The 24,773-nt window shown below is 28.6% G+C and overlaps 5 protein-coding genes across 5 annotated transcripts; 3 read left to right on the plus strand and 2 right to left on the minus strand.

Annotated features, from left to right (window-relative positions):
• The first annotated feature begins 634 nt into the window (after positions 1–634).
• Positions 635–3,246, plus strand: LOC119669413. The gene is made up of 6 exons (XM_038079296.1): positions 635–739; positions 795–854; positions 2,278–2,344; positions 2,409–2,722; positions 2,794–2,957; positions 3,035–3,246. The coding sequence occupies exons 1-6, from the start codon at positions 728–730 to the stop codon at positions 3,216–3,218; spliced, it is 801 nt and encodes a 266-aa protein (XP_037935224.1). The 5' UTR covers positions 635–727; the 3' UTR covers positions 3,219–3,246.
• A 4,363-nt stretch (positions 3,247–7,609) lies between these two features.
• On the plus strand, positions 7,610–8,498 carry LOC119680431. Its single transcript, XM_038093242.1, has 4 exons — positions 7,610–7,670; positions 7,747–8,060; positions 8,137–8,294; positions 8,372–8,498. The coding sequence occupies exons 1-4, from the start codon at positions 7,616–7,618 to the stop codon at positions 8,496–8,498; spliced, it is 654 nt and encodes a 217-aa protein (XP_037949170.1). The 5' UTR covers positions 7,610–7,615.
• Positions 8,499–10,942: 2,444 nt separating this feature from the next.
• On the minus strand, positions 10,943–12,476 carry LOC119672756 (kinesin-related protein 4). The gene has a single exon (XM_038083876.1). It carries the CDS (start codon positions 12,399–12,401, stop codon positions 10,977–10,979), a length of 1,425 nt encoding a protein of 474 aa, XP_037939804.1. The 5' UTR covers positions 12,402–12,476; the 3' UTR covers positions 10,943–10,976.
• A 1,878-nt stretch (positions 12,477–14,354) lies between these two features.
• On the plus strand, positions 14,355–20,551 carry LOC119667817 (nuclear valosin-containing protein-like). Its single transcript, XM_038077156.1, has 10 exons — positions 14,355–14,578; positions 14,771–14,894; positions 14,956–15,041; positions 17,081–17,246; positions 17,330–17,455; positions 17,519–17,823; positions 17,890–19,185; positions 19,694–20,023; positions 20,092–20,313; positions 20,374–20,551. The coding sequence occupies exons 1-10, from the start codon at positions 14,522–14,524 to the stop codon at positions 20,443–20,445; spliced, it is 2,784 nt and encodes a 927-aa protein (XP_037933084.1). The 5' UTR covers positions 14,355–14,521; the 3' UTR covers positions 20,446–20,551.
• A 354-nt stretch (positions 20,552–20,905) lies between these two features.
• LOC119667825 (carboxypeptidase B) lies at positions 20,906–24,019 on the minus strand. The gene is made up of 4 exons (XM_038077164.1): positions 23,424–24,019; positions 21,828–22,087; positions 21,596–21,758; positions 20,906–21,534 (listed from the first exon to the last, which is right to left on the minus strand). The coding sequence occupies exons 1-4, from the start codon at positions 23,937–23,939 to the stop codon at positions 21,208–21,210; spliced, it is 1,266 nt and encodes a 421-aa protein (XP_037933092.1). The 5' UTR covers positions 23,940–24,019; the 3' UTR covers positions 20,906–21,207.
• Positions 24,020–24,773: the final 754 nt, after the last annotated feature.

Genomic DNA, 24,773 nt, shown 5'->3' on the forward strand with positions numbered 1-24,773 from the left:
CAGTCAAATGGGAGGTGATAAGGTCATTTTTGGCTAAAATCCAATTTGTAAAAAAATTCCCATATACACGTCTTGAATACTATTTGGCATACATCTGCCAGTTATGCTCAAATTACAATAGACCCGCTTCTCATAATATTAATATATTTTTTTTTGATTCATTAAAAACTACGATATAGCAATTGAAAAAAAGTCTAATTAAAAACATTCACTTGGTAGTTCGTATAGATCGCTTTTATAGCACCAATAAAATGGGTTATTCATTTTTTATTAACTTTTTACTGATAATGCGATAAACTATATGCAGTCAAATAAAATTCAATAGCTTTGTGTAACTAACTGTTCAGACTAAACAAAATAGGAAGTAGCTCATGTTTAGAGGAGAGGTGTACCTCTCTGATTATGTGAAAGTCTTTGGCGACATTCAAGGTACCGATATGAAAATTTTGTTCAAAGAAATGGTCAAAATGTTGTAAACATAAATACAGCAATAAATGCGATAAATTATGATAATATATTGAGAATTTGTTGTGTTCTTAAGAAAGTCAATTAATAAAAGTTGTGACATTGAAATTTTGATATAAAAGTCATTTGAAGCAACTGGCAAAAAATCATTTTGAAGTGAAGAGTTAGAGAATACCAATATCGATAGAAATTGTGCAAAGAAAACTTATTAAAGTTAAAAATAAAGAATATTGGGTTCTATATTATTTTAAAAAAATTAAAAATGCAGAAAAAAGTGAGTTAAAATTGTTTAAAAAAAATTTTAAAAACTTAATAATGAAATTTTATAGATTGTGTTGCTGTTCGCAGTATCTCTATTATCCTTGGCAGATATTTCTTTTGGACAAAAAGTAAGTAAATAATTATAATCCTTTTATTATAAATAATTATATATGTTTTAAATATTTAAAAAACAAAAAATAATAATTAACGATTTGTTTGACTTTAAACAAATGGGTTTTAAATAATTAGAATAAGATTAAGAAATCCTTCTATACAGTTTAATTAATTTTAATATATAAATTATAATTCAATTTTACCTTATAAATAGAAATTTAATTAAGTAGATATTAGGAAATTATTTAGTTTTGAAAAAATTAATAGTGTTGTAACTTTTAATGTATCCTTAAATATTTTAATTGGTAACATCCTTATTATAGCATATATAGATTCTGTTGAACAGTAATTGCAATATAAATATTTTTTTGCACTCAAAGTATGTAACAAAAATTTAAATGCTGCGCCCTTTCATATTAATCTTTCCAAACTTACCTATAACTATTTACAAGTCCTTAAAATGATTATAAAAGTCCTTATTTTAATGGATTCTCATATAGAGTTTAATTAGATAATCTATTGTAACAAAGTGTTATTTTTGAATTATTTTAGTCCTTGTATAAATGTAATCTGTAACTTTAGATCTAAAAAACTAAGAAAAACTAAAAACTTAAAAACTAAAACTTCAAATTTTTAAAAATTATTGAATTGATTTGTGTTATTAGTTGTTATTAATACCATTAATTACAACCCTTAATATCATGGTTGGCATTATTTTTTATTAAAGAATTTTTTTCAGACACATTTTCTTATTATGGTCTTAATTTAATAGATTTGTCCTTAAATCGTTAAATCAAAAAACTTAGAGCATACATACTTTATAAAACACATATAGGTCCTAATAGACCTAATAGACATAATAGTCCTAATAGACCTAATAGACCTATTAGAATTTTGAATATTTTTTTTCCCAGTTAATAAGTAAAATAAATTTGTGAGATTTTTATTCAATTCCTCAGTTATTAAAAATACTAATAATATCAAATTATATTAAATACTTAGCGATCCATTTTTTATCACACTATTATGATCAAATAATTAATAGAGAGGGTAGAAGGCATTTGATTTAAGGCCCAGTATAAATAGCTCTTTATGAAGTGCCAAATATCTATCAATGGTTTGTTTTGGAAACATCTATTCCTGACATAAAATTTTGGACTTTAAGTGTCAGAAGTTGAACGTTAACAAATTAGAACCGAGTTTTAATAACTAGGTCCAACATACACTTGAGTTAATTAATGCAAATTATTAGTTTTGTTAAATTTTATTATTTATTCGTAAACAACAAATAAACTTACTGTGTTATTTTTAGTATTAACGCATAAACCACAGCTACATAAATTAACTTTATTATAATAAATTGTTTATTAAACTTTATTTAATTATTAGCAATATATATTATAATAAAACAAATAAAATATTTAATTATCTTTTCAGTGTAATGAATGTATGAGCAACGGAGTTTTGTGTGATAGTCCCACTAGTTATGTTCTATGCGATGGTGGTAATATAACTTTAAATATTTAACTTCAAAACAAATCGTTTTTAAATTATAATGCATCTCTTAGGGATTCCAATGGGTAAATCGAAATCATGTTCCGGAGACAAAAAATGCACCAATTCAGATGCAATATGTGAGAGTGAAGCAGATATTGACAGCAAAAAACTTGTAATTCCATGTGAAGGCAGTTGTGCCATATGTCCAGATAGTAGCGCTGCACACACAGGATTTACTTGTGTTTCTCAAAAGGAATATGTGCGTTGTGTTGATCAAGTACCAGTTTATAGTGCCATTTTCGAATGTGACACTGACGAGGAATGTAGTAATGACATATATCAGAAGGACCAAAATATATGTGCACCAGAATGTGTATTAGATCACGTAAATTTATTAAACATTCATCAATATTTATTTAAATTAATAATACTGTGTAATTTATTATGACTTCTTAGTATGGTATGACTGAGAGTTGCACAAATCCAGCATACGTTGCTCCAACAGAACCACCACCAACAACAACATCGTCACCTGCACAGTTACAAGCGGTTTGTGCAGCGGTACAAACCACCAAAACATATTTCTACACCACGAATACTAATGATTTAACTTGTAGAGCGTAAGTTTAAACTAATATATACGTTTAAATTTAAAAAAAAAATATTTATCTATCATTTTCTTTCATACCATATTAAGATACGTTTATTGTGAGTTACGAAATAATGCATGGACAGCTATTGGTATGGCCTGCCCAGAAGGTTATTTCTCAGAAGTACAACAAAAATGTGTAACGGGAGAGAAGCCATCAACATGCCCTGTGGCACAAGTCACAACTCTCCGTCCTGATGATGGAATAAATTATAATATTATTTTTTCGTAAACTCTATTAATCTATTATTACGAATGTATATGTGAATTTTATAATATTGAAATAAATGAATGTTTACAATACTTGAGAATAATTAATTATATTAGTTTACTTCTTTAATAAAAAGTCTGATTGTATTCGTTCAAATAAACCTAATATTAATATATAGCGATAGCTTTCATAAATAGAGTTGCCTCAATTCTTAATCTTTTGTTTTCATACCACATGTGTGCCTGATAAGAATGTGTTCTAATCATATACTTCCATTACCCTATTAAAGAGATTGATAATAAATTAATTGATATGCAGGTGGGAATTTAAATTAGGCATCAATAATACTCAAAAATGGAAAACTAACGAACTTTGGAAAATTATATAGGTAAATAAGTTTCCCCCTCATTGTATGTAATTATAATGGTTATTCTGAGAATATATAAGAATATCTAATATATTTTAGTGAAAGAATTTATTTTTTACAATTATTTTGTATGGTATATATTACATGATATAAATATATTTAAATTTATTATAATATTGTTAAGAACAACCATAATACGAAGTATAACAGCTGAATGCTTAAAGAACCTTGTCTTAACTTGGTCTCTACACTGGCTAGATTTGAACAAGATATATGTATATTATTATTCTTGGTATTGGTATTATTTTCAAATTTTGTCTGCGAACAAAACTTTGCATGTATTAGTGAAGACGTAAGAGTGTATCCAAAAATCTTGATTATATCCTATAATATAACTATAATATAAGCAATTTAAGTAATGTAGTGTTGCAGTACAATAGACAGGGATACATTAAGGATGCTTAAGTTACTACTAAAAATTTATCATAATGGATTGATGTAAAAGACAGTGAAACTGAATGTTACTAACGATAGAAAGGATAATTATAAGTTAATAAAAATAAAATAAAAAAATTAATGATAAATCAGTTAAAGAGCAATTTTATGAGCAAATATTTAAAATTTGAGTCTTTCACGTAATATTTATATCACACTATGCGATTTAGTGTTCATTAACTAATTAATCATTTGAAGTGCTTGTTTTTGTAAATGTGTTTATTGTTTTCAAAGTTTCCTACAATCTTCTGAGGCAAAATTTTTGTTGAATAATAAAATCCATTTATTATATATTATTTATATAATAAATCGTTGGTATAGAGTGAAAAAGGTGCTAAGTTCCATTCACAAAAGCAAATCAAGTGAACGAAAATGTGCTTTTGCAAAAGGGCTTAATCCACATATATATATAACCAGAGTGTTATGGGTTTTTTTTATTTGAAAAAATAAATGCACAACATCTAATTTGAGATTGCAAAATATATTCAAATAACTAAAAAAATTATTTTTCAACTCTATTGTGAAATTTGAAAAAGCGGATTTACACCTTTTTATTGTAAGTCGAGGATATAGAATATACACGTCTTTAAAACTATTTGACATACTTCTGTGAGTTATGCTTTAATTATAATAGGCCCGAATACTACTATATCTTTTTGAAATTCATAATGAATTATGATGCTATAGCAATTGAAAAAAAGTCTAATTAAAAACATTCACTTGGTAGTTTGTATAGATCGCTTTTATAGTACCAATAAAATGGGTCATTCGTTTTTTATTAACTTTTTACTGATAATGCGATAAACTATATGCAGTCAAATAAAATTCAATAGCTTTGGGTAACTAACTGTTCAGACTAAACAAAATAGGAAGTAGCTCATGTTTAGAGGAGAGGTGTACCTCTCCGATTATGTGAAAGTCTTTGGCGATATTTAAGGTACCGATATGAAAATTTTGTTCAAAGAAATGGTCAAAATGTTGTAAACATAAATACAGCAATAAATGCGATAAATTATGATAATATATTGAGAATTTGTTGTGTTCTTAAAAAAGTCAATTAATAAAAGTTGTGACATTGATATTTTGATATAAAAGTCGTTTGAAGCAACTGGCAAATAATAATTCGCAAGCGCATTTTTAAAAGAATCAATTGCACGAGCTAAACTTATTAAAATTAAAAATAAATGATATAGTCAGATTTAAATAGTATTAAATATAAAATTTATATAAAATAAAAATGCATAAAAAAGTAAGTTAAAATTGTCTAATAATAAAATTAATACAATAAATATATTTAAAAAAAAATAATTTATAGCTGAAGCTGTTGTTGCTCGCTGTTGTATTATTAACTATGTATGACAAAACTATCTAATGGACAAAAAGTGAGTATGAAGTTCCGATATTTAAACAGAAAACTATTTAAATTCCAAAGAAAAATTAATATGTTAAAAAATTTAGTTTAAAAGTAATAAGAAACTTCGTTAGAATACTCTTTAAAGTCATGAACAAGTACTATAGAAATATCTTGGCTTAAAAATAGAAATCAAGCTGCGTGCTAAGAAATTTTAAACAATTTTGTAAAATATAATAATAGATCTTTTAACAATTTGCTTTTTGTCATTTAAAACATATAAATTTAATTACGAATTCTGAGATCCAAATAAGTATTAAGTAGATATATAACATATGTTATATTCTTAGCATAACGGATATATCAATCATCTTTTATTTGTTTGTAGCTCCATACATTCATCTTTTTAGACCATTTTCGATCGCATTAATATATATTTTTTGTGGACCATCTTTTACGCTTCCATGGAAAGCGGTTTTTTATTATCCGGTCGGTGTAATATATGTTCCACCACTGGATCTTTATGAATCCGACCATTTTTTTTCGTCCATAATCTACTCAAGCTAATGATCGAGTAATCTTCAAAATTTTTAAGAGATTGATTAAAACTTCTTTAACTGATCCAAATATTTTTCTCTAAACTTTTTTTTCCAAGGCTTGCCGTTTTTAAGCTTTATCTTTTAGTATATAAACTTTACATATCCATAAGTCTGAGATGAGTGAACAATGAGGGCACAGCCTCTTATGTATTTTGTTTTAATATTTTCCTGATTTTGTCATTAGTATCTCTAGATCTGTATAAATGCTTTTCTCTCTGACATAGCACGCTGCTTCTGTGATTGCTCTTAGTAATATCGAGTGAACTCTTTGTAAGATATCTATGTTTGATGTATTGATGTTATCAAATGTACAAATGACCATATGTTCAAACTGTTCCAATAGTACTGTTGTATAAGAAAACCCTATATTTTAGAATTACAGGAGATTAGCTGTTGAGTAGCAAGTGTATGAAAACTAACAAAAGTCTTATACGGACTTTTATTATTGCTATGTGCTTAGGCCAGGTTAGTTTTCTAACATATCTGCTTAAATTCCTAAAGTAGGTAGCATTATTCGCTTGAGGTATCAGCATGTTATTTATATAAATTATTACTGCGGTACCTCTATTAATGTTGAAGTTGACAAGGCGTCAGTTTTTATGTTTATTTTAATATGCCATCTGGTTAGTCATACTTTCAACAGAAATAGGTCTTTTTGTAACGATAGAAATTGGTGTTTCCTTGAGAAATGTAAAGAGAAACAATGCGAATACTTGTAGAAATACCTAAAACGAACATATCGCATAGAAAAAGACTAAACATAATAGCTTAGTGGACGTCAATATCTATAGGTAAAGTTGAAGAAATATATGATTTGTGTTTTATTTGTTTATATTTTTTGAGAGAATAGAGTCCTAGATATTTGAAGATAATAAATATACGATTTTATTAATAAGTCCCTCATATCACACTCTATGAAAAGATTATTTATCACAAGTTTCCAAAAGCTGAAACGCTTGTCTTATTCCATTTATATTATCTATATATTTATATTAAACTTTAAGGTTTAAGGTTGTCATTTTTTGAACATAAAAATTTTCCAAAATAATAGTCTTGCAAAAAGACTATCTTAAGATTTTCAAAAGTCTTTACTTATCAACTTTATCTTCAGTACTCATTGAGAGATGCTCGTTAAAGATTCATTAAGGGTTGGAATGCCCACATCACAATTTGTTTAAATATAACATACAAAAGCATTTTAAACATTTTTCGGTCTAGTAATCAATGTAGTCCCTGAATTAAACAACATTTAATCTATTTCGGTTTACAAACTTGTAGAAATAACTTGGTGATAATAGGTTTGTCTAAGATTAAGAAAGTAGCCTAAGAAAGAAGTATTTTTACTGAATATATTTAATTTTCTCCGAATTATATTTGTTTTGTAAAAGAAAAGCTTTTATTTTTCAATAATAATTTCTATCAAAGTTTATGTTTTTTTTAAAGATAAATATAACCCAATACTGTAAGTCTTTGACTTCTGTACTAAAATAAACAAACTACTAATAACTATTTTAAATACATTGGGAATGACCATTTTAAACTGATGATAATATTTCTATAATATATCGACCTGAATCCTTAATTTCCTTTTCAGTGTAAAGAATGCATGAGCAATGGAGTTATGTGTGATTCCTACAATAGCTATAAATTATGTGATGATGGTAATATAGAGATAATATATTTTATTGAATAAATATTAATATTAAATTATTCTTCAATATTTAAAAAATATATTAGGAGTTCCGATTGGTACTTCTAAATCATGTGGATTACAGGCATGCACTAGTTCCAATGCAATATGTGAGTACGAGTCAAGTATTGTTCATACAACAACAATTGTGATTCCGTGTGAAGGCAGTTGTGCCAAATGTCCAGATAATAGCGCTGAACACAACGGATTTACTTGCGTTACTGATACAAAATTTGTGCGTTGTGCCAATGAAACACCAGTTTATGATCATATCTTTACATGTGAGCCAACTGAAGTGTGCAGTAATGATTTATATTTAAAGGAGCAAACTATATGTGCAGAACAATGCGTACTAGATCATGTACATTTTTTATAGATACATTTATTTTCAGTTACTTTTATAATTACTTTTTATTCTCTTTTTCTAACATTATAAGTATGGATTTGAAAAGACATGCGGTACTTCACTTATTCCAACAGAACCACCACCGACAACAACATCGTCACCTGATCAGTTAAAAGTGGTGTGTGCAGCGGTACAAACCACCAAAACATATTTCTACACCACGAATACTAATGATCTGACTTGCAGGGCGTAAGTTTTAAATTATATATACCTTAAAATTTGTAAAGTATTCTAATATTATTATTTTTTTTTATACTTTATTTAAGTTACATCTATTGTGAGTATCGAAAAAATGTATGGACAGCTATTGGTATGGCCTGCCCAGAAGGTTATTTCTCAGATGCACAGCAAAAATGTGTAACGGGAGAGAAGCCATCAACATGTCCAGAATAGGAATGGAAAAAATTATGCAATGCATTTTCAATAATAGAATGTGGAAATATTATAAGCATATTATTAATTTTTTTTATGAGATATTTTATTAGACTTTATCAAGTTATGGACGTCTTTAGACTTAGCACGTTAACTTGGAAATTGGTAAAATGATGAACACATGGGCCCACCTTTTCAATTAATTCTCGGTCAAGTTGTAAAACTATTAAATAAAATATACACTCCGTTTCACTTGAATAGCACACTTCGTTTTTGCATTATTATTTGCTTATCTATCAATGATCTCATGACTTTGTTGTAATAATTGTTGGGTTTTTTTGTTTGTTTCCTTATGTAGTTTCCTCCAAAAAAAATTAGTACTGCAGAAATGTACCGTTAAATTTTCCCGTTATTTTCTTTTGAATTTGCATCAATAACTAGTATGTATTTCGTTTCACTTGAATAGCACATTTGGTTTCCAATTTAATTTATGAGTAGCAGCTCACCACAATATTAAGTTTTTTTTATTTATTTGTGAGTTTTAAATACAGTGTGACGATTTAAATTAATAATGGGTCGTGGTAATACTTTAACCAACGAAGAACAGGTCAAAATAAAAAGCTTCATTGATTCTGACCTGTCTGTAACTCAAATATCAAAAAAAATCGGAAGAAGCAGAAAAGTGATATACAATTTCATTCAAAATGATCTTAACTATGGAAAAAATATGAAAGGCCGTGTAAAAAGCGTCCTCAGCTATGCAGATAAGCGGGCTATTTTGAGGCAAGCTTCGAATTCGCATGATTCGGTTAACAAAATAAGGTTAAAAGCTGGTGTCAATGCAAGCAAAACTACCGTATGGCGGGTTATTTCGAATGCCCAACATCTAAAATGGCTTAAATTAAAAAAAAAACCACCACTTAACCCTATACGTAAAGAAGCTCGATTGACTTTTTGCCGTGCCAACATGTCATGGAGCAGGGAGTGGAATCGCGTTGTTTTCTCTGATGAGAAAAAGTTTAATTTGGAAGGGCCCGACGGTTACAATTATTATTTTCATGATTTGAGAAAAGAAACTCATCAGTTGGAGCGTTTACACAGTAGAATGGGCGGAGTTATGGTTTGGGGAGCCATATCTTACTATGGCACTTGTGAACTCCAATTCTTAAACACAACTATGAACGCAAAATCGTACCAAGGAGTTTTAGAAAAAGCTTTTCCTTCATTAGAGAATCTTTTTGGACAATTGCCGTGGACTTTCCAACAAGACAACGCCCTAATACATACTGCTCGTGTTGTAAAATCGTTCATTGAATCCAGAAATGTTGCTGTTCTGAACTGGCCACCATACTCGCCGGACCTTAACATAATAGAAAATGTTTGGGGATGGCTGGCTAGAAAAGTGTATGAATCTGGAAAACAATATTCAACAAAAACTGAACTAATTGAAGCAATTCAACGAGCATGGGCTACAATTTCCCTTGATTATATTAAAATTTTGTATGATTCCCTTCCCGATAGGATCTATGAGGTTATATTAAACAAGGGAGGTTCAACTCATTACTAAAATGTTGATTTTAACAAATTAATCCTTAATAATAAATAAATAAACTGTCCCTAGTGCATAAAATAATTAATTTTATTTAAAAAACAAAAATGTGCTATTCAAGTGAAACGAAATTTTTATGATATTTATATACTTATTTAGTTTGTCATCTTTTAATATAAAAATTATTGAAAAAATGCAAGTTTTTTTATTTTTATAATAAAGATTATTAATCACACTACCTATAAAATCTAAAAAAAAATTGTTTTATTTCATTAGTTTAAAAGATATAAAGAAAAGAAATTAAATATGTGAAGTGTGCTATTCAAGTGAAACGGAGTGTATGTATAAGATATATTTTTATAATATAATAAGAAGCTCGTAATATTTTTTCAAATACCAAAAGCCTTAACAGACTTGATGCCTTTGTAAATTTCTAATTTCACAAAAATAAATATATATAAAACTTTATCACTTTACTAGGCTTCGAATACCCTTTAAAAATTATATTATCCTTTTAATTTATTATTTGCTTAAGTTTGTAAATCTAAATTTAGTGCGTAAATAATATCTAACATCACAAAATATATTTAAACACTAGTTAAATGATGTTAGTTGAGGTTAAGTTGGAGAAGCGGCAACCAATCCAATAATTGGAGGTAGTTATTATACCACGAAAGTTAAATGATGTATTACTAATAATATTTTGTTCTCATTACTAAGATCCTTAAGTGTTCAATATTGAACAATAAAGTATCATTTAATAAATTCTCGTCGTGAAATTGTCCATAAAAGTAGTAAATTTGTAGTGTTTCTTTTAAATTAAAAAATATCTGAAAATAGTTTCATTTTATACATGTTTATGTATATAATTTATTAAAAGTTATTTACAAAATTAACAATTTATTAATTACCAAACAATCTTTTAGTTTTATAGTTTTTGAAGCTAATTCCTATAAGTCTTCTTCATCTTCATCGGTTCCTACGTGGTTATCTAACCATTCACGTACTTGACGTAGTGGTGGCAAGCGGAAACGCCACTCGTCTCTGAAATAAGTAAAAACTTTTTCGCCTAAACGTAACAAATCCACTGATGTACGTTGTTCGTCAGGTTTCCATTCACGTTCAGAGCTGCCGAACATTTCCATACGTAGTAAGGCTAGCATAGAAGTTGACAAATACTTTTTGATACCATTGAAAAGTTGTGCTTTCGATAATGATGTGGGAATGGACGCTTGCAACTTATCATTTGTAGTTTCTTTTGTTGAACTTACCTTAGAAGTTTGCTGCTGATTTCTCTGTACGTTTGCGTGCTCTTCCTGAAGAAGTATGTAGCTCATATTTAACTTTTCATATTTTTTTTCCATATCACTGCACTTAGTGGTTAAGTCATTATTTAAATTTTCAAAATTCTTATTAATATCTGACAAAAGTTTCTTGTTTTGAACTAAAAAATTTTTTTCTTTAATTAAATTTGTTTTCTCTTCATTTAGGGTTTTGTTTTCTTCGCTTAACTTTATATTATCCTCAGTAATTTTTTGCAGATCTTGCTCCAATTCTTTTAGTTTAGTCAGTAATTCATCGTTAGGATTTTCATAATCAACCACAGTAATATTATACTCTTGACTTTCTGGAGAGTTTGTAACAGACTTTTCAGATTCATCATGTAAAATCGAATCGTCCAATATTCGAATTTCGAACTCAGTTTCATTTTCTGGGGGCATAGACGTATCCATTGGTTTAAATTTTTTATTACATTCTGCTATAATCACATCTTTATTCAATATTGTAACTTTTCTCTTATTCGATGTTGTTGGACTTTTAATTTCGTTGTTAGTTTTTTTAAATTCCGTAGTATTATCCACCACTGATACTGCGTTTGTATCCTGTGCGATGAAATCTATGTTTTCCTCCAGTATTATGGTATTATCTGGCTCTATGTCATTTTGTTCGGGTTTGTTATACATTTCAAGAGAAATTTGGTCATCTTCAAGAGCAAATGGTAATACATATTCCTTCGGAGGTATTAAATGTTGTAATTTTGTGGGCTCTAACGTGACTAATGCTGGTTTGCCATTCTCATCTTCACACTCAAAATCTAGTGCTTGATTGCCTGGCAATCTAAACAACGTGGGTATAGCAAGTTTAGTTAAACTTTCTCTCTTATAATTCATAAAACACTCATCTCGAAAATGTCGTGCACAAACAACTTTATTCTTCAATTGTGCTTCAGTTAGCGCTGAAATATCTTGAGTTGTCATCACCTGCCATTTATTAAGCCGTAGCCTGTCCTTTATGGGAAAGCGAAAGAAATGCATTGCGGGAACTCGTTTAGTAGACACACTACAATTTCGAAAACAGCAGTGACATCCACCCATTATATTTAACTAACAGCTTCAATAAATTTATTACTACGAATCTAATTGATATATAAACAAATTGTTTGTAATACCGCTTTGTGTCACTTTTTAAAAAAATCCAAACAAATTAGTGCTGCAAAAAATGTACGATTACCCAATTACTTACTTAGTGATGTGTAAAATATATATGATTTCAATTTTGCCTCTACACTGGTTAGATTTTGGCAAGATATTTGCATGTATTTTCATATAGTCACTTACGCATACAAAAGTATGTTTGCACACATAATTCGAATAAAATACATATATCTCATTCGAACATAAAAATCAAAAAAGATAAAAAAAAGAAATTGAGAGTTATTACAAAATTTGTGCAATGAGGTGAAATAATCATGCAGTACAAAAACAAAAAGCCTAATGCAACACAACGGCACGTGATAATTTTTCCACCCGGTCTAACCCGGTCTATTTTGCCCATTCGGTCCCTACTCACCATGATATTTGTTAAAATAAGAGAAATTTCGTTGTTGGTTTTCGTTTTTTCGACATCAAAAATCTGAAGAGAAAAGGCGCCAAAGTTGCAATTAAGTGCACAAATACCACATTAGTGAATGAAAAATAAAGCGGAGTTTGTTTGCATTGAAAAATGGTAAAATAATTATCGAAGGTGAATTATTAATTAAAAGTATTATTTTTAATTTATTATTGTAGAAAAAAGTGAAACATATATACATTATATATATATATATATATATATATATATTATAACATATTAGAAATTTAGATGTGTGCCAAATTGGTGAAATAATAAACTACTAATTAATTTGTGCATTTGTATTAATTATAATTTAGTGCTTTGAAAGTAGCACAATAAAGTGATTAGAATATTGTTTTTAAATTTTTTTCCATAATATAACAATAATTATTAAAAAAATTTTTGTATATATATATATGTATAAAAAATATTATTAATTGTATGTTGTTATTGATATATAGATATGTTTAATTATGTTAATTACATTTTAACAAATTTTACAAAATTTGTAAAAAAATTATATATGTGTTCTAAAAATATATTGTACAATTTGTGATTTTTCTTCAAATCATATAAACAAAAGGACTTCGACATGCAGTTGCTTTCCACTTTAAAAAATTACTGCATGTTTTCTTAAGAATGTATGATACGTAAAGTATGATATGATATGTAAAGTATGATACAGACACGGCTACATGTCTGCAGACCAAGTTTTACTATGTTTTACTATATACTTCGAAACAAGGCATGCATACTTTTTTTGATTAATTTTCTACAGCGTTCATAGCAACAGTGGGGCAAGTACAGAGTGGAAAACAATAATCGAAACTGAAAAAATTGAGGTGATGTTAATAACAATATGTTATATAATTTATTATATAAATATTTCATATTTATCAAAAGTTAACATAATTTCTTATTTTAATTCTTAAAATTATAATTCTTTTTATTAAATTTATTAAAGTTATAATTTTAATATTTTTATTCACAAAATAATGTTTTAAGAATATAAACTTCTTTAAAAATTGTTTTTCGCACAAAATAATTTTTTAAATATATAAAGTTTTTAATAATTACTTGTAACATTTCTTTTCAAATTTGCTGTTTTAAAAGTAAATAAATATTTAGTACTTTTTTTCAATCCTTTTTCTCTTTATTACGATTTTCGCTCGTCCGACGCTCACCAAAATTCTTAAATTATGAGAAGTTTGCAGACTTCGATATACACAAGCAGAGATGTTGGAAATCTAACATATAATTAAAAAGTTTTTATATTACCGCATACATATCTGCCTACCGAGATTTTGTATGTATACTTGAATATAAACAGTGTGATATGGTAGCACGCATACTTGGTCTGAATACATTTAAAACATCTTAAAAAGTAAGAGCGTTCTAGTCTGGCAACAGTTAATCAAACTGTCATTTTGACAGCTTCAGTAGATAAGTTGTGATATACTGACAGACACCCGCGTTCTTGAGAGTGAATACGCGCATAGCTTGTGGGATAGCAGCTGTTTTAAATTTGGGTGTTAAGTATTTGCAATTTTTTGTTAGTTTTTTTATGCTAACAAATTATTATACAAATTAAGTTTGTTGTAAAATGAAGAAAAATAAACCGATTTTATATGATCCACTAATAATTAACAGAGTACGAAAGGTAATAAAAACAAATATTTTATCAGTATATTATGTGAGCGCATGTGTGTGCGTTATGGCGTTATGTTTTGTATTGTTTGCCCGGTTAAAGGAGTTCGAAGAAGGAACTAAATAAAGTGGGGTTATGTTGGTTGAATTTTACAAAAAACGCTTTAAATATTTTTTTATCTAATGTGTATGCATTTTTTTTTAGTATTTGGAGGATAACGTCGATAAGACTTACTTAGATGTTGGTGTAATGACAAAAGACCTTCAAGATCAATATATTGAATATTCAAGACGTAAAGTGGGACCTTTTCGTACATTGGTTGAACAAGGTGAGTGCAGCAAATATTAACATTACATAAAGTGTTTGAAATAATAACGACTTATTTTTAGCATATCGCATCGTTTCTGAAAGTTACGGTTTAGATGAACGCGGATTTGAGAGCGGCGATAGTGGTTCAGATTTAGAAATGATGGAAGTAAGTTTTAGTCTGTAATATAAATATGCATATATATGTGTATATAACATTTGTTGCTTTGCTGTGTTGATATTAATTGCAAAAATTATATTTTGATCATGTTATATAGAGAGTCATATCATAATCGTAAATGCTTGTTCCTTAAGTACAATTTTGATACTTTGTTGTATTTGTTGTATTAATGTAAAAGTTGAAATTAAATTTAATTAAAATTAAATTAATTAAATATAATTTAATTGCATATATAATCATATTCACACCTAAGTACAGATAATTTCACCTAAAGGTGTAAATTTCGACATTTTTTAAAGAGCAAAAGACCTCGTCACCGTGACCAAATTTTTATCGATACATCTTACTATTTAATTTTAAATTTTTTAATTTGTTTTGAAGGCAACAATAAATTTAATTTTTTTTGTTCGCAATTTCAAGCATTTACTATTTTTAGCTTAGTATTAATATTTATTTCGCACGAAATGTTGATATAAAACTACATATAAAAATTTTTTACAATGTAGAACATTTTTTTTTATTTGGAGATTTATGTAAATTTTTTGTGCGAAATTGATGTAGTTTTACGCTTTAACTTTTAATATCTATATGTATTGCATTAAATATCTTTTAGTGTCGCTAATTTAATGAAAAGCAGAAGTCATTATAGTTTCTATGCCTTGGGTATATTGGTATTTCTCAACATTCAAGACTAAATTAAACAAATTAAATGAAAAGAATTTTTAAAATCTGGCTTCGAAGTTAATTATTGAAATACGATTTGTTTGTAACCTTAAGATGCATCCACACCAAAGCGATCGAACTTTTGCAGGTATCATTAACTGCGAATATTCGTTTGTTCGCAAGCGTTCGCTTTGGTGTGGATACACCTTCATATGTCAGATTTTGTTATATTAAATATGCCATGTACTTGATATATATCACCACAAAAGTCAAGTTTAAATATTAAAAACTTGTCCAAACGCAGAGATTCAGTCTATGCTGATAATATTATTACTTATTTATTGATTCAAGAGTTTATTATTTAATAATACAATATAAATGACATCTAACTTTGATTTAATATTTGAATAGAATTTGGCGTTGATGTTCTATAATTCGACATTCTTCGCGACACAACTCGCGTGTTTTTAAATTTCTAGAGATAAAAGTTGCCGTCCTTGTGAAATAAAAACTGTTCTAGCTTATTTAAAGACAGGAAATAGCCACAGTCTAACTTTCAAAAAGCCTGAAATTGACGGTAGATTGTCACGTCAATTCATAATGTTTTACAAAATGTAGTTATATTCGTTAAGATGTCGTTATCTATCTCTTTACTTGTCCAATTTTAGTTCTTAATTTTAGATTTATATAGTCTCACCCCCATACTTTATCCTAACCCATGTATTTGTGCTGCAATTGAATCATGCTGCGCTTTAGGTTCATTGTGGTATAAAAATAAAAATAACACATGCTATAGTAAATTTGCGTCTAGCTTGTTGAACACAAAAATTTTTTCAATAATAATAAATATTTAATATTTTTTTTAAACTAACATAAACAAATTAAATCTAGTGTTTTTAATATATGTTTAATTTTTAAATGTACAATCAAAATTTAATTATTAACGTTCATCGGAAATATTTATTAGTCGAACCTGTGATATGCAGTATTTCCATTATCAAACTATACGCTTTGAAATTTAATTTATAGATTTGATAAAAAATAATAATGGTTTCTATATATTTTTTAATCCAGCTATAGGTCCTTTTTTGTTGAAAAATTCAACGTTTATAATTTTTAATTATACTCTATATTTCGACTCTCCTTGAGAGTCATCATCAGGATCACAATCTAACATAAATTAATATTACTAAAACTATAACTACGTCATCCTTTTTATTCTATTGTCTATATAGACGACAATACATATAGTATAAAAAAATAATTTTATTAGTCTGGTTCATTCCTTTCAAATCTTTTTAAGAAAATACTAAAATGCTCTTCTATATACTCGTAAGTGTTAACAAAATATTCAATTATTTTAGGAATCAGCATCCACAAAGAAAAATTTAATGGGCGATATGTTAAATCAACTTTATGCAAAGAATAAAAATCCAACTAATGCTAAAGATTCCGCAGAAGGTGAAGCAATTGACATAAGTAGTGATGAAAGCTCTGATGAGGCACCTACAAATGGCAAAAATGGCAAATGTATGTAAAGATTTATGGTTTCGACAATTAGTTTTGGAATGTATTTGTATTATAGTTATAATTATTTTTAAATATTAATGTAGCCCAAATGAAATTGGCCAAATGTTTGAAGAGTTCTGATAGTACAGTGAATAACGAATTGAATTCAGAACGTCCATTGGCTCAAAAGCATGGAAAAGCAGAAAATTCAACACAGCCTGCCAAAAAACGTAAGTTATGAATACCTAGTAATAGTTCGACGTATATTAAATTTCTGGATTCCAAAAAATTAGAAAAAATGGATGCTGACTTTTTAGCGAATAAACAGAGCTCACAAAACGAATGTCAATTATATCAGATATTAGCAATGCAACAAAAGGCGCGTAAATATAAAAAAGACGTTCAATTGCATAAGTCAAGAGAAGATTTTAACGATATTGGTGGCATGGAGAAAAATTTGAAGGAATTATGTGAGGTCTTGTTACATCTGAAAACACCAGACGTCTATTATGCACTTGGTTTGGTACCACCACGTGGAATTTTACTACATGGCCCTACTGGTTGTGGCAAAACGCTACTTGCGCATGCTATAGCTGGTGTAAGTATTTCTTTAATAGTATCACAATATAATTTAATAACATAATTAATTTGTTTAATATTGTAGCAATTAAATCTATACATGATTACAGTACCTGCAACGGAATTGATTTCGGGTATTTCAGGTGAATCTGAAGAAATGATTCGTAATGTTTTTGAACAAGCTCGAATTTGTTCTCCATGTGTTCTTTTTATTGATGAAATTGATGCTATATGTGGGAATCGTTCAAATGCACAAAAAGCCATGGAGCATCGTGTAGTATTACAACTGATATCTTGTTTGGATGAGTTAAAACAAACTATAAATGGTCAATCGGTTTTAGTTATTGCAGCTACTTCTCGACCAAACGAATTGGATCCTGCATTGCGTCGAGTCGGACGCTTTGATCACGAAGTAGCTATAGAGATTCCAAACCGACGTGATCGCAAAGAGATATTAAGTATTATATGTGAAGGTATAAGTTTGGAAGCAAAATGCGATTTTGATAAAATAGCTGAGTTAACACCCGGTTATGTTGGAGGTGATTTATTGGCATTAGTATCGCGTGCAGCTACTATTGCAGTAAAAAAGAAATGTTCAGAACAAATGCGTAAGTTTCGAGAACGAGAACAAGAAAATATAACGTTTGTAGATTTGGACGACGAAGAAAATGAAGAAACTGACAAAGCAAATAAATCTGGGAAAGAAGACAAAACAAATGATTTGGTAACAAATAATAACGAAGCTAAAAACTCTGATGAAAAAACAACAACAGAAGAAGAAACATTGGAAAAAGAAAAGAACGGGTCGGAATCAAAAGATTCTGAGAATAAGAAAACTGATGCTGTAGAGGAATCTGCTGTAGATAAAATGGAAATTGATGAGGAACAGGCGAAAGAAGAAGAAACAATTGATGCCGAAAGTAATGAATTAAAATTACAGAAAGAAAATGACGATGACGCAAAAAAACAATGTGTCAAAAAAGAAAACATTCCAGAACCATCTTTATTCGAAATGATAAATTGGCTTGAAAATCCACCTGAAGAAATAATGGTGGTAGATAAATTTTATATAACACTTGATGACTTTTTGGATGCTATAAAATTAACAAAACCTAGTGCTAAACGTGAAGGTTTCATTACTGTTCCTGACGTGACATGGGAAGATATTGGGTCTTTACAGGAAATACGTGATGAGTTAAAATTAGCCATTTTAGCACCTGTCAAATTCCCAGAAAAATTAGAAATACTTGGTTTATCTGCACCTTCAGGTGTTTTGTTATGCGGACCACCTGGTTGTGGTAAAACTCTCCTCGCTAAAGCTATTGCTAATGAGGCTGGTATTAATTTCATATCCGTAAAGGGACCAGAACTAATGAATATGGTTAGTATTGACATTAAAAATATAAAAATTTTAAATAGTAACAGATAAAAAGAATATAAATTCAAATATATTCATAATAATATTAATATATATATAATATGATGCACATAATATAATATATATAATATAATATATATAATACGATATATATATGATATATATAATATAATATATATAAAAAAGAGCTTTAATTATAAAGAGCTCTAATTATAAAGCAGTATAAATGCTTTGGCTGTCTTCTGAGAAAGGAAAAAAATAAAAAAAATTGAAATTTGAACAACAAAAGTTTCTTGACTGGTTCTTGACTGGAGTATTTGGCAATACTCAAATCAGTTGTATGGTAGCTTAAAAATTCAATTAATTAAAAATAAAATTTTGCTGTTCAAGCTCACACTATTTACAAGCCCGTCTATTAATAAAATAGTTTCCTCTCATTCCAATTGACTTAAACAAAATTATATTTAAAAAAAAAATTTTTTTTCTTATATCTTTTATTTCAATATTATAGTATGTTGGTGAAAGTGAACGTGCAGTACGCGCTTGTTTCCAACGTGCCAGGAATTCAGCACCTTGTGTAATTTTCTTCGACGAATTTGATTCACTCTGTCCAAAACGTTCAGATAGTAACGAAAGTGGGTCAGGTACACGAATAGTGAATCAATTATTAACCGAAATGGATGGTGTTGAAGATCGTCAGGGTGTTTATATTTTAGCTGCAACTAATCGCCCAGATATTATTGATCCTGCTATATTACGTCCTGGCCGTTTAGATACAATATTGTATGTAGGTTTACCAAAAGAAAACGATCGTGCAGAAATTCTTAAAGCAACCACAAAGGTAAAATCATAACATAAAAATATGTATATGTTTACGCAATTAATTATGGTTTATGGTTTTAATTGTAGAATCGTACGCGACCTTTGTTGTCAGAAGAGGTCGATTTTGTTGAATTAGCCAAGAAGACTGATGGATTCACAGGAGCTGATTTGGCAGGTTTGATGCGGCAGGCCGCTATGTTAGTGCTTAAAGATGGACTAAATTCTGATTTTAAGGAAGAAAATATGTGTGTTGGAAATAAGCATATTGAAGCAGCACTAAAAATGTTACGACCATCGATAACAGAGAAGGTATATACTGTATGCTTATTACTTTAAATAATGTTTTAATTCTTATATTTTTAATGATAGGATCGAAAAATTTACGAAAATTTGCGTTTCAAATATGCTGCGCCTCGTGTTCCAGATTTAATAAATAATTGATTAGTTTATTAAATATTGCCTTTGAGATAACCGAACTTTTGTTAATATACGTTACTACATCTCATATTGAAACATAATTAAATTTAAGTAATTTTTATTATTAGTAGGTGTGTATATATTATATATATATTTGGTATATATGTATATTTACGATATATATTATGTTATATATGTATAGATATATTATATGTGTTTATATACTATATGTGTTTATGTACTATATATGTAAATATCCAATAAATATATATATATATATATAACAATCACACGAAATGATATATATAAGAATATTGCATTATTAACATTATTAAGTTTTTAATTACACATAATGCAAAATAATACATACATTATAAATTAAATTTACATATTGAGTACAAATGATTTATATTAAATACTTATGCATCCAAATTTTACTTTTCAAAAATACAATACTTTATTGTATACACGCTAAGAATAATTAAAATTTTGTGTTTAGCTACATACACGAATTATAATTTGTATACTTTTCGAAATCATGTAGGTAATAAATTTGGTTTTTGATAACATTTAAAACTGTTTAACAATAATTCTAAAAGATTTCTTATAATAAATGTATTAGATATACTAATATTAATTTTTACAAATTTGGATTTTTGTACTCTTCATTAAGTTGAAATGAAATCAATTTCAACTTAGTCAAATTTAACTGAGCTGAAGTAAAGACGTTGCCACAATGTTGGTTTGAAGTATGAGGTAAGTTCTGTTATCAACTACACTCAATTGTTAATTAAGTAAACTTTCGATTAAGTGTAATTGTTTTTGTTTGACGGTGCTCGGTTTTAAAGTTAAATCACACTGTGTACCAACACTATTCATATTTGATTTATTTTTTTGCAGCTCACATGAGCTGTATTCAACATGAGCTGTATTTTTCGTATACGGTTGATCGACAAGTATAATTGATTTGTCTGCAGATATAATTTTATAAGCACAGAGCGACATTGCACGAATACCAAGCCAACTTTCTTGTCCAATTGGGTAAATTGTGTCAATTGGTGGCTGAAATCCAAGTTCTTTTGATGGTAATTCAACCACTATGGCCAAAGGTATCTTGAATATGAATATTGTTTCTAATTATAGAATATATTTATTTTAACAACGAATGTTTTACCTTGAGTAAGCCGAAAGCATAATCAATTATAGATCCTGGGATGGTATGTTTTATGCAATGCGATATATTACCAATCTTATAGCGACGACCATTATGCCTTCTGATAGCTATATGTCCAGCTTGTGCGACCTCCATTAATTTCGAGTTGTTAGGTGGTAGCTTTCTAAATATTATAAATAAAGATGATATTAACGAACAACGATAACGATATCATTAAAAATATTAAACTTACTTCGTGTATCCCCATGGATACATAATAGATTGAGCATAGGAGTGCAGCGAAAGAACCAATACAATTTCGTTTGCTAGTTTTGTCATAATATTCCGAACTGCACGGGTTTCAGGTTCAGAGAATGGTTTATCGCCTTTAAATGTACACCTACTTTTATGTGCATTACCATTTTCCCAATCAACATCATAGTTTCGATTACAATCTATACCAATCACTCTATGATTCTCCTGAGGTCGGCGATTCTTTCGCCAGCGAACGTTCTATATGTGGACATACAATAAAATAAATAAAAATAAATATTAAGTTGATATAGAGATAATGAGATTATGATAATCGACCTAGTCGCACAGCGTTCTGGAAGGCCTATTGTGCGCATAAGCTTGATAAGTAGTTGTATGTGATAACTGATTATTACTAGGTGTAGTTTCATGTAGAACTAGGTGAAGTTTATACAGTGAGAGGTTGCTGTTTTTAATCAAAAACAACTGATCTGAAAAGCAAACACAGAAAAGGGCGATCAGACTTGCAGGTGGGGATGCAATAAGCAAAGTTATGAGGTATTAGGTAGTTATAAATAGAGCGTTAGCTAGAAATGCTACAATCAACTAAGTTCTAGAAGAAAATTAAGCCATTTCAAGGAATCAATTATTAAATAAAATCAAAACTAGTGTGGACATTTTGACTTATAAACAAATGGTGGATAAATCTGTAGGTGTAGTAAACTTTGAGGATAGACTCATTTATGTGTGACAAGTAATTAAGAAGTTATATCTACACTTAAGTTAAGTTAGGGCTGTTATTACTGCATTTGTGGATTATCTGTATTCCCAAATATGTCACACGGAGGCTTACAGAGAACTTTGTTGTGAAACAAAGGCCTCAAAGAAGATACTGACACGGTATAGAGGGGAAAAACCTTTTGTGATCAATGAATTCATTGATGTTATCGTCGTTGCAACAGTTTTCAATTTTTTATGATACGGAAAAGTCATCGACGTATGCAACGAAGTGGGATAGCCCACGAAGTGATGATTCCTTTATCATTTCCCCATTGGAAATAATGTGGAAAAAACCACTTTACATTTATGTGATTTTGGTATATGTGAACTTGTGATAATAAAAATAACTTATCATAACTGTGATATCGAAGAAATATTTCTTGTGTTACATTAGGTTCTATGTCATCAGTAAAAATTCTGAAAGTTCAAGAAGTTGCTTTTGCTTAGTTATAACATATCGAACATTGATTTATTCGAAATTAATGTACGCTGAGTACATATAGATTTGTTTATTTCATATGACATATTTTGTATATGAAAAAGCTCTACTCTTTTAGTCCCTTTTTACTTAAATACATGTGTTCTCTGATTTATAGTAAGTGTCTGTTTTTCACATTATAGCGGACACCTATTTTGTGTGGCATTGGATATCAATATACATTTAAGTTTTCTGCATTAAGTTGCCTGCAGATTAATGATAAGTACCAGAATGATCTCTTATAGTTATAGTCGAGTCTAAATATTAAAAACTTACGAAAATTGTATGTACATTTTAAATATGTGTATATTTCTTAAGTTAACTTTATTTACTACAAACCTTAGTTCTGGAATATTCATAACCATCAGGATTGACCACTGGAATTATGAAGAACCGTAATTTCCGTAGTACATCACGTTGTGTTGTATTCCGTTCGGTTAATTGATAAATGCAATTTAAAGCAACCGATATCGTTATCCATTCACGTGCATGTGTCCCTCCTTCAATAAAGATAATATCACGATTCTTCATATTACCTGAATCTTCAGTGGTTATTGGTTTAGGCTGATTTAAAGACATTTTACAGTTTCTGGGATCATACCAATTTATTTCAATGGCTGTTATTGGGCGATGTTCATAGGAATAACCGAGCATATGAATTTTAGTAAATAAAAACTTATTTTCTGTATATTCCAAATAGTGCAAGATCTGACTATGTGATAAGTAGGAATGAAGTACATTAGGTCTATACAACCCTACGATATGTCGCTGTTTTTTCAAAAACCGCTTGAATTTATTCTTATATTTTAATTGTGTTATTGAACAAGTCTTATCAGTTATGTCCGAATTACACATTTTGCATTGAAATATCACTAGAATTTTGTCACTGTTCACAATTTAAAATACACGCGTAAAATTTTTGATGTAGAGATATTAATAATTTTCACATATCTTATTTAAAAGATATTTTTTTATTTTTATCTTATAAATCATGACAGTGAAGTCAAAGCAATCTATATTTTAATTTGAACGAAATGCTTCTTCTTATTATCACTGGAAGCAACAGACTAAATTCTAGATTCTGAATTGGCTAGAACTCATCACAAAAAAAAAACATAAAAATCCTGCCAATATGTGCGTATATTTTCTGCCTTTTACTTTATTAATTTTTTGTTTTTTTTTTCGAGAAATAAATGGAGCAACCTTTAATAAGTTGGGTATGGTCGTTAAGCACGAAATATATTTTTTGCACATTGGTTTGGAATCAAAATTCTCATGTAAAAGTTTATGCTTTCGTACTTCACTTTTTCTCCTTTCAGTTATTTCTTATCTATATAGTTTATGTTCATATCTAAGCATACATCTATGAAACAATAAATGACTTCATTCGTTCTTATAAATGTGTAATGTAAATATGTACCTACATATATATGTACACGAGTACACGGGTATGTCTACTGAACCAGAAAAATGTCATCAGTTTGTTTTTTATTCAATATCACGCTTATCAACGATTTTATTAATCAAATGTATTGTAGATAGTTAGAAAAGAAATGGTGGATTACACTAATTTTTATACCCTGCAGACATTTTTCCATAAAAGCTAAAAACATTAAGTTTGTTAGAATGTTTGTAACGTGACTTAAGAGTCGTTGAAGAGCACTTAAGCCATATTCACGTACAATATGC

The sequence above is a fragment of the Teleopsis dalmanni genome, chromosome 1 (genome assembly GCF_002237135.1).
Source record: "Teleopsis dalmanni isolate 2A chromosome 1, ASM223713v2, whole genome shotgun sequence".
Taxonomy (NCBI): domain Eukaryota; kingdom Metazoa; phylum Arthropoda; class Insecta; order Diptera; family Diopsidae; genus Teleopsis; species Teleopsis dalmanni.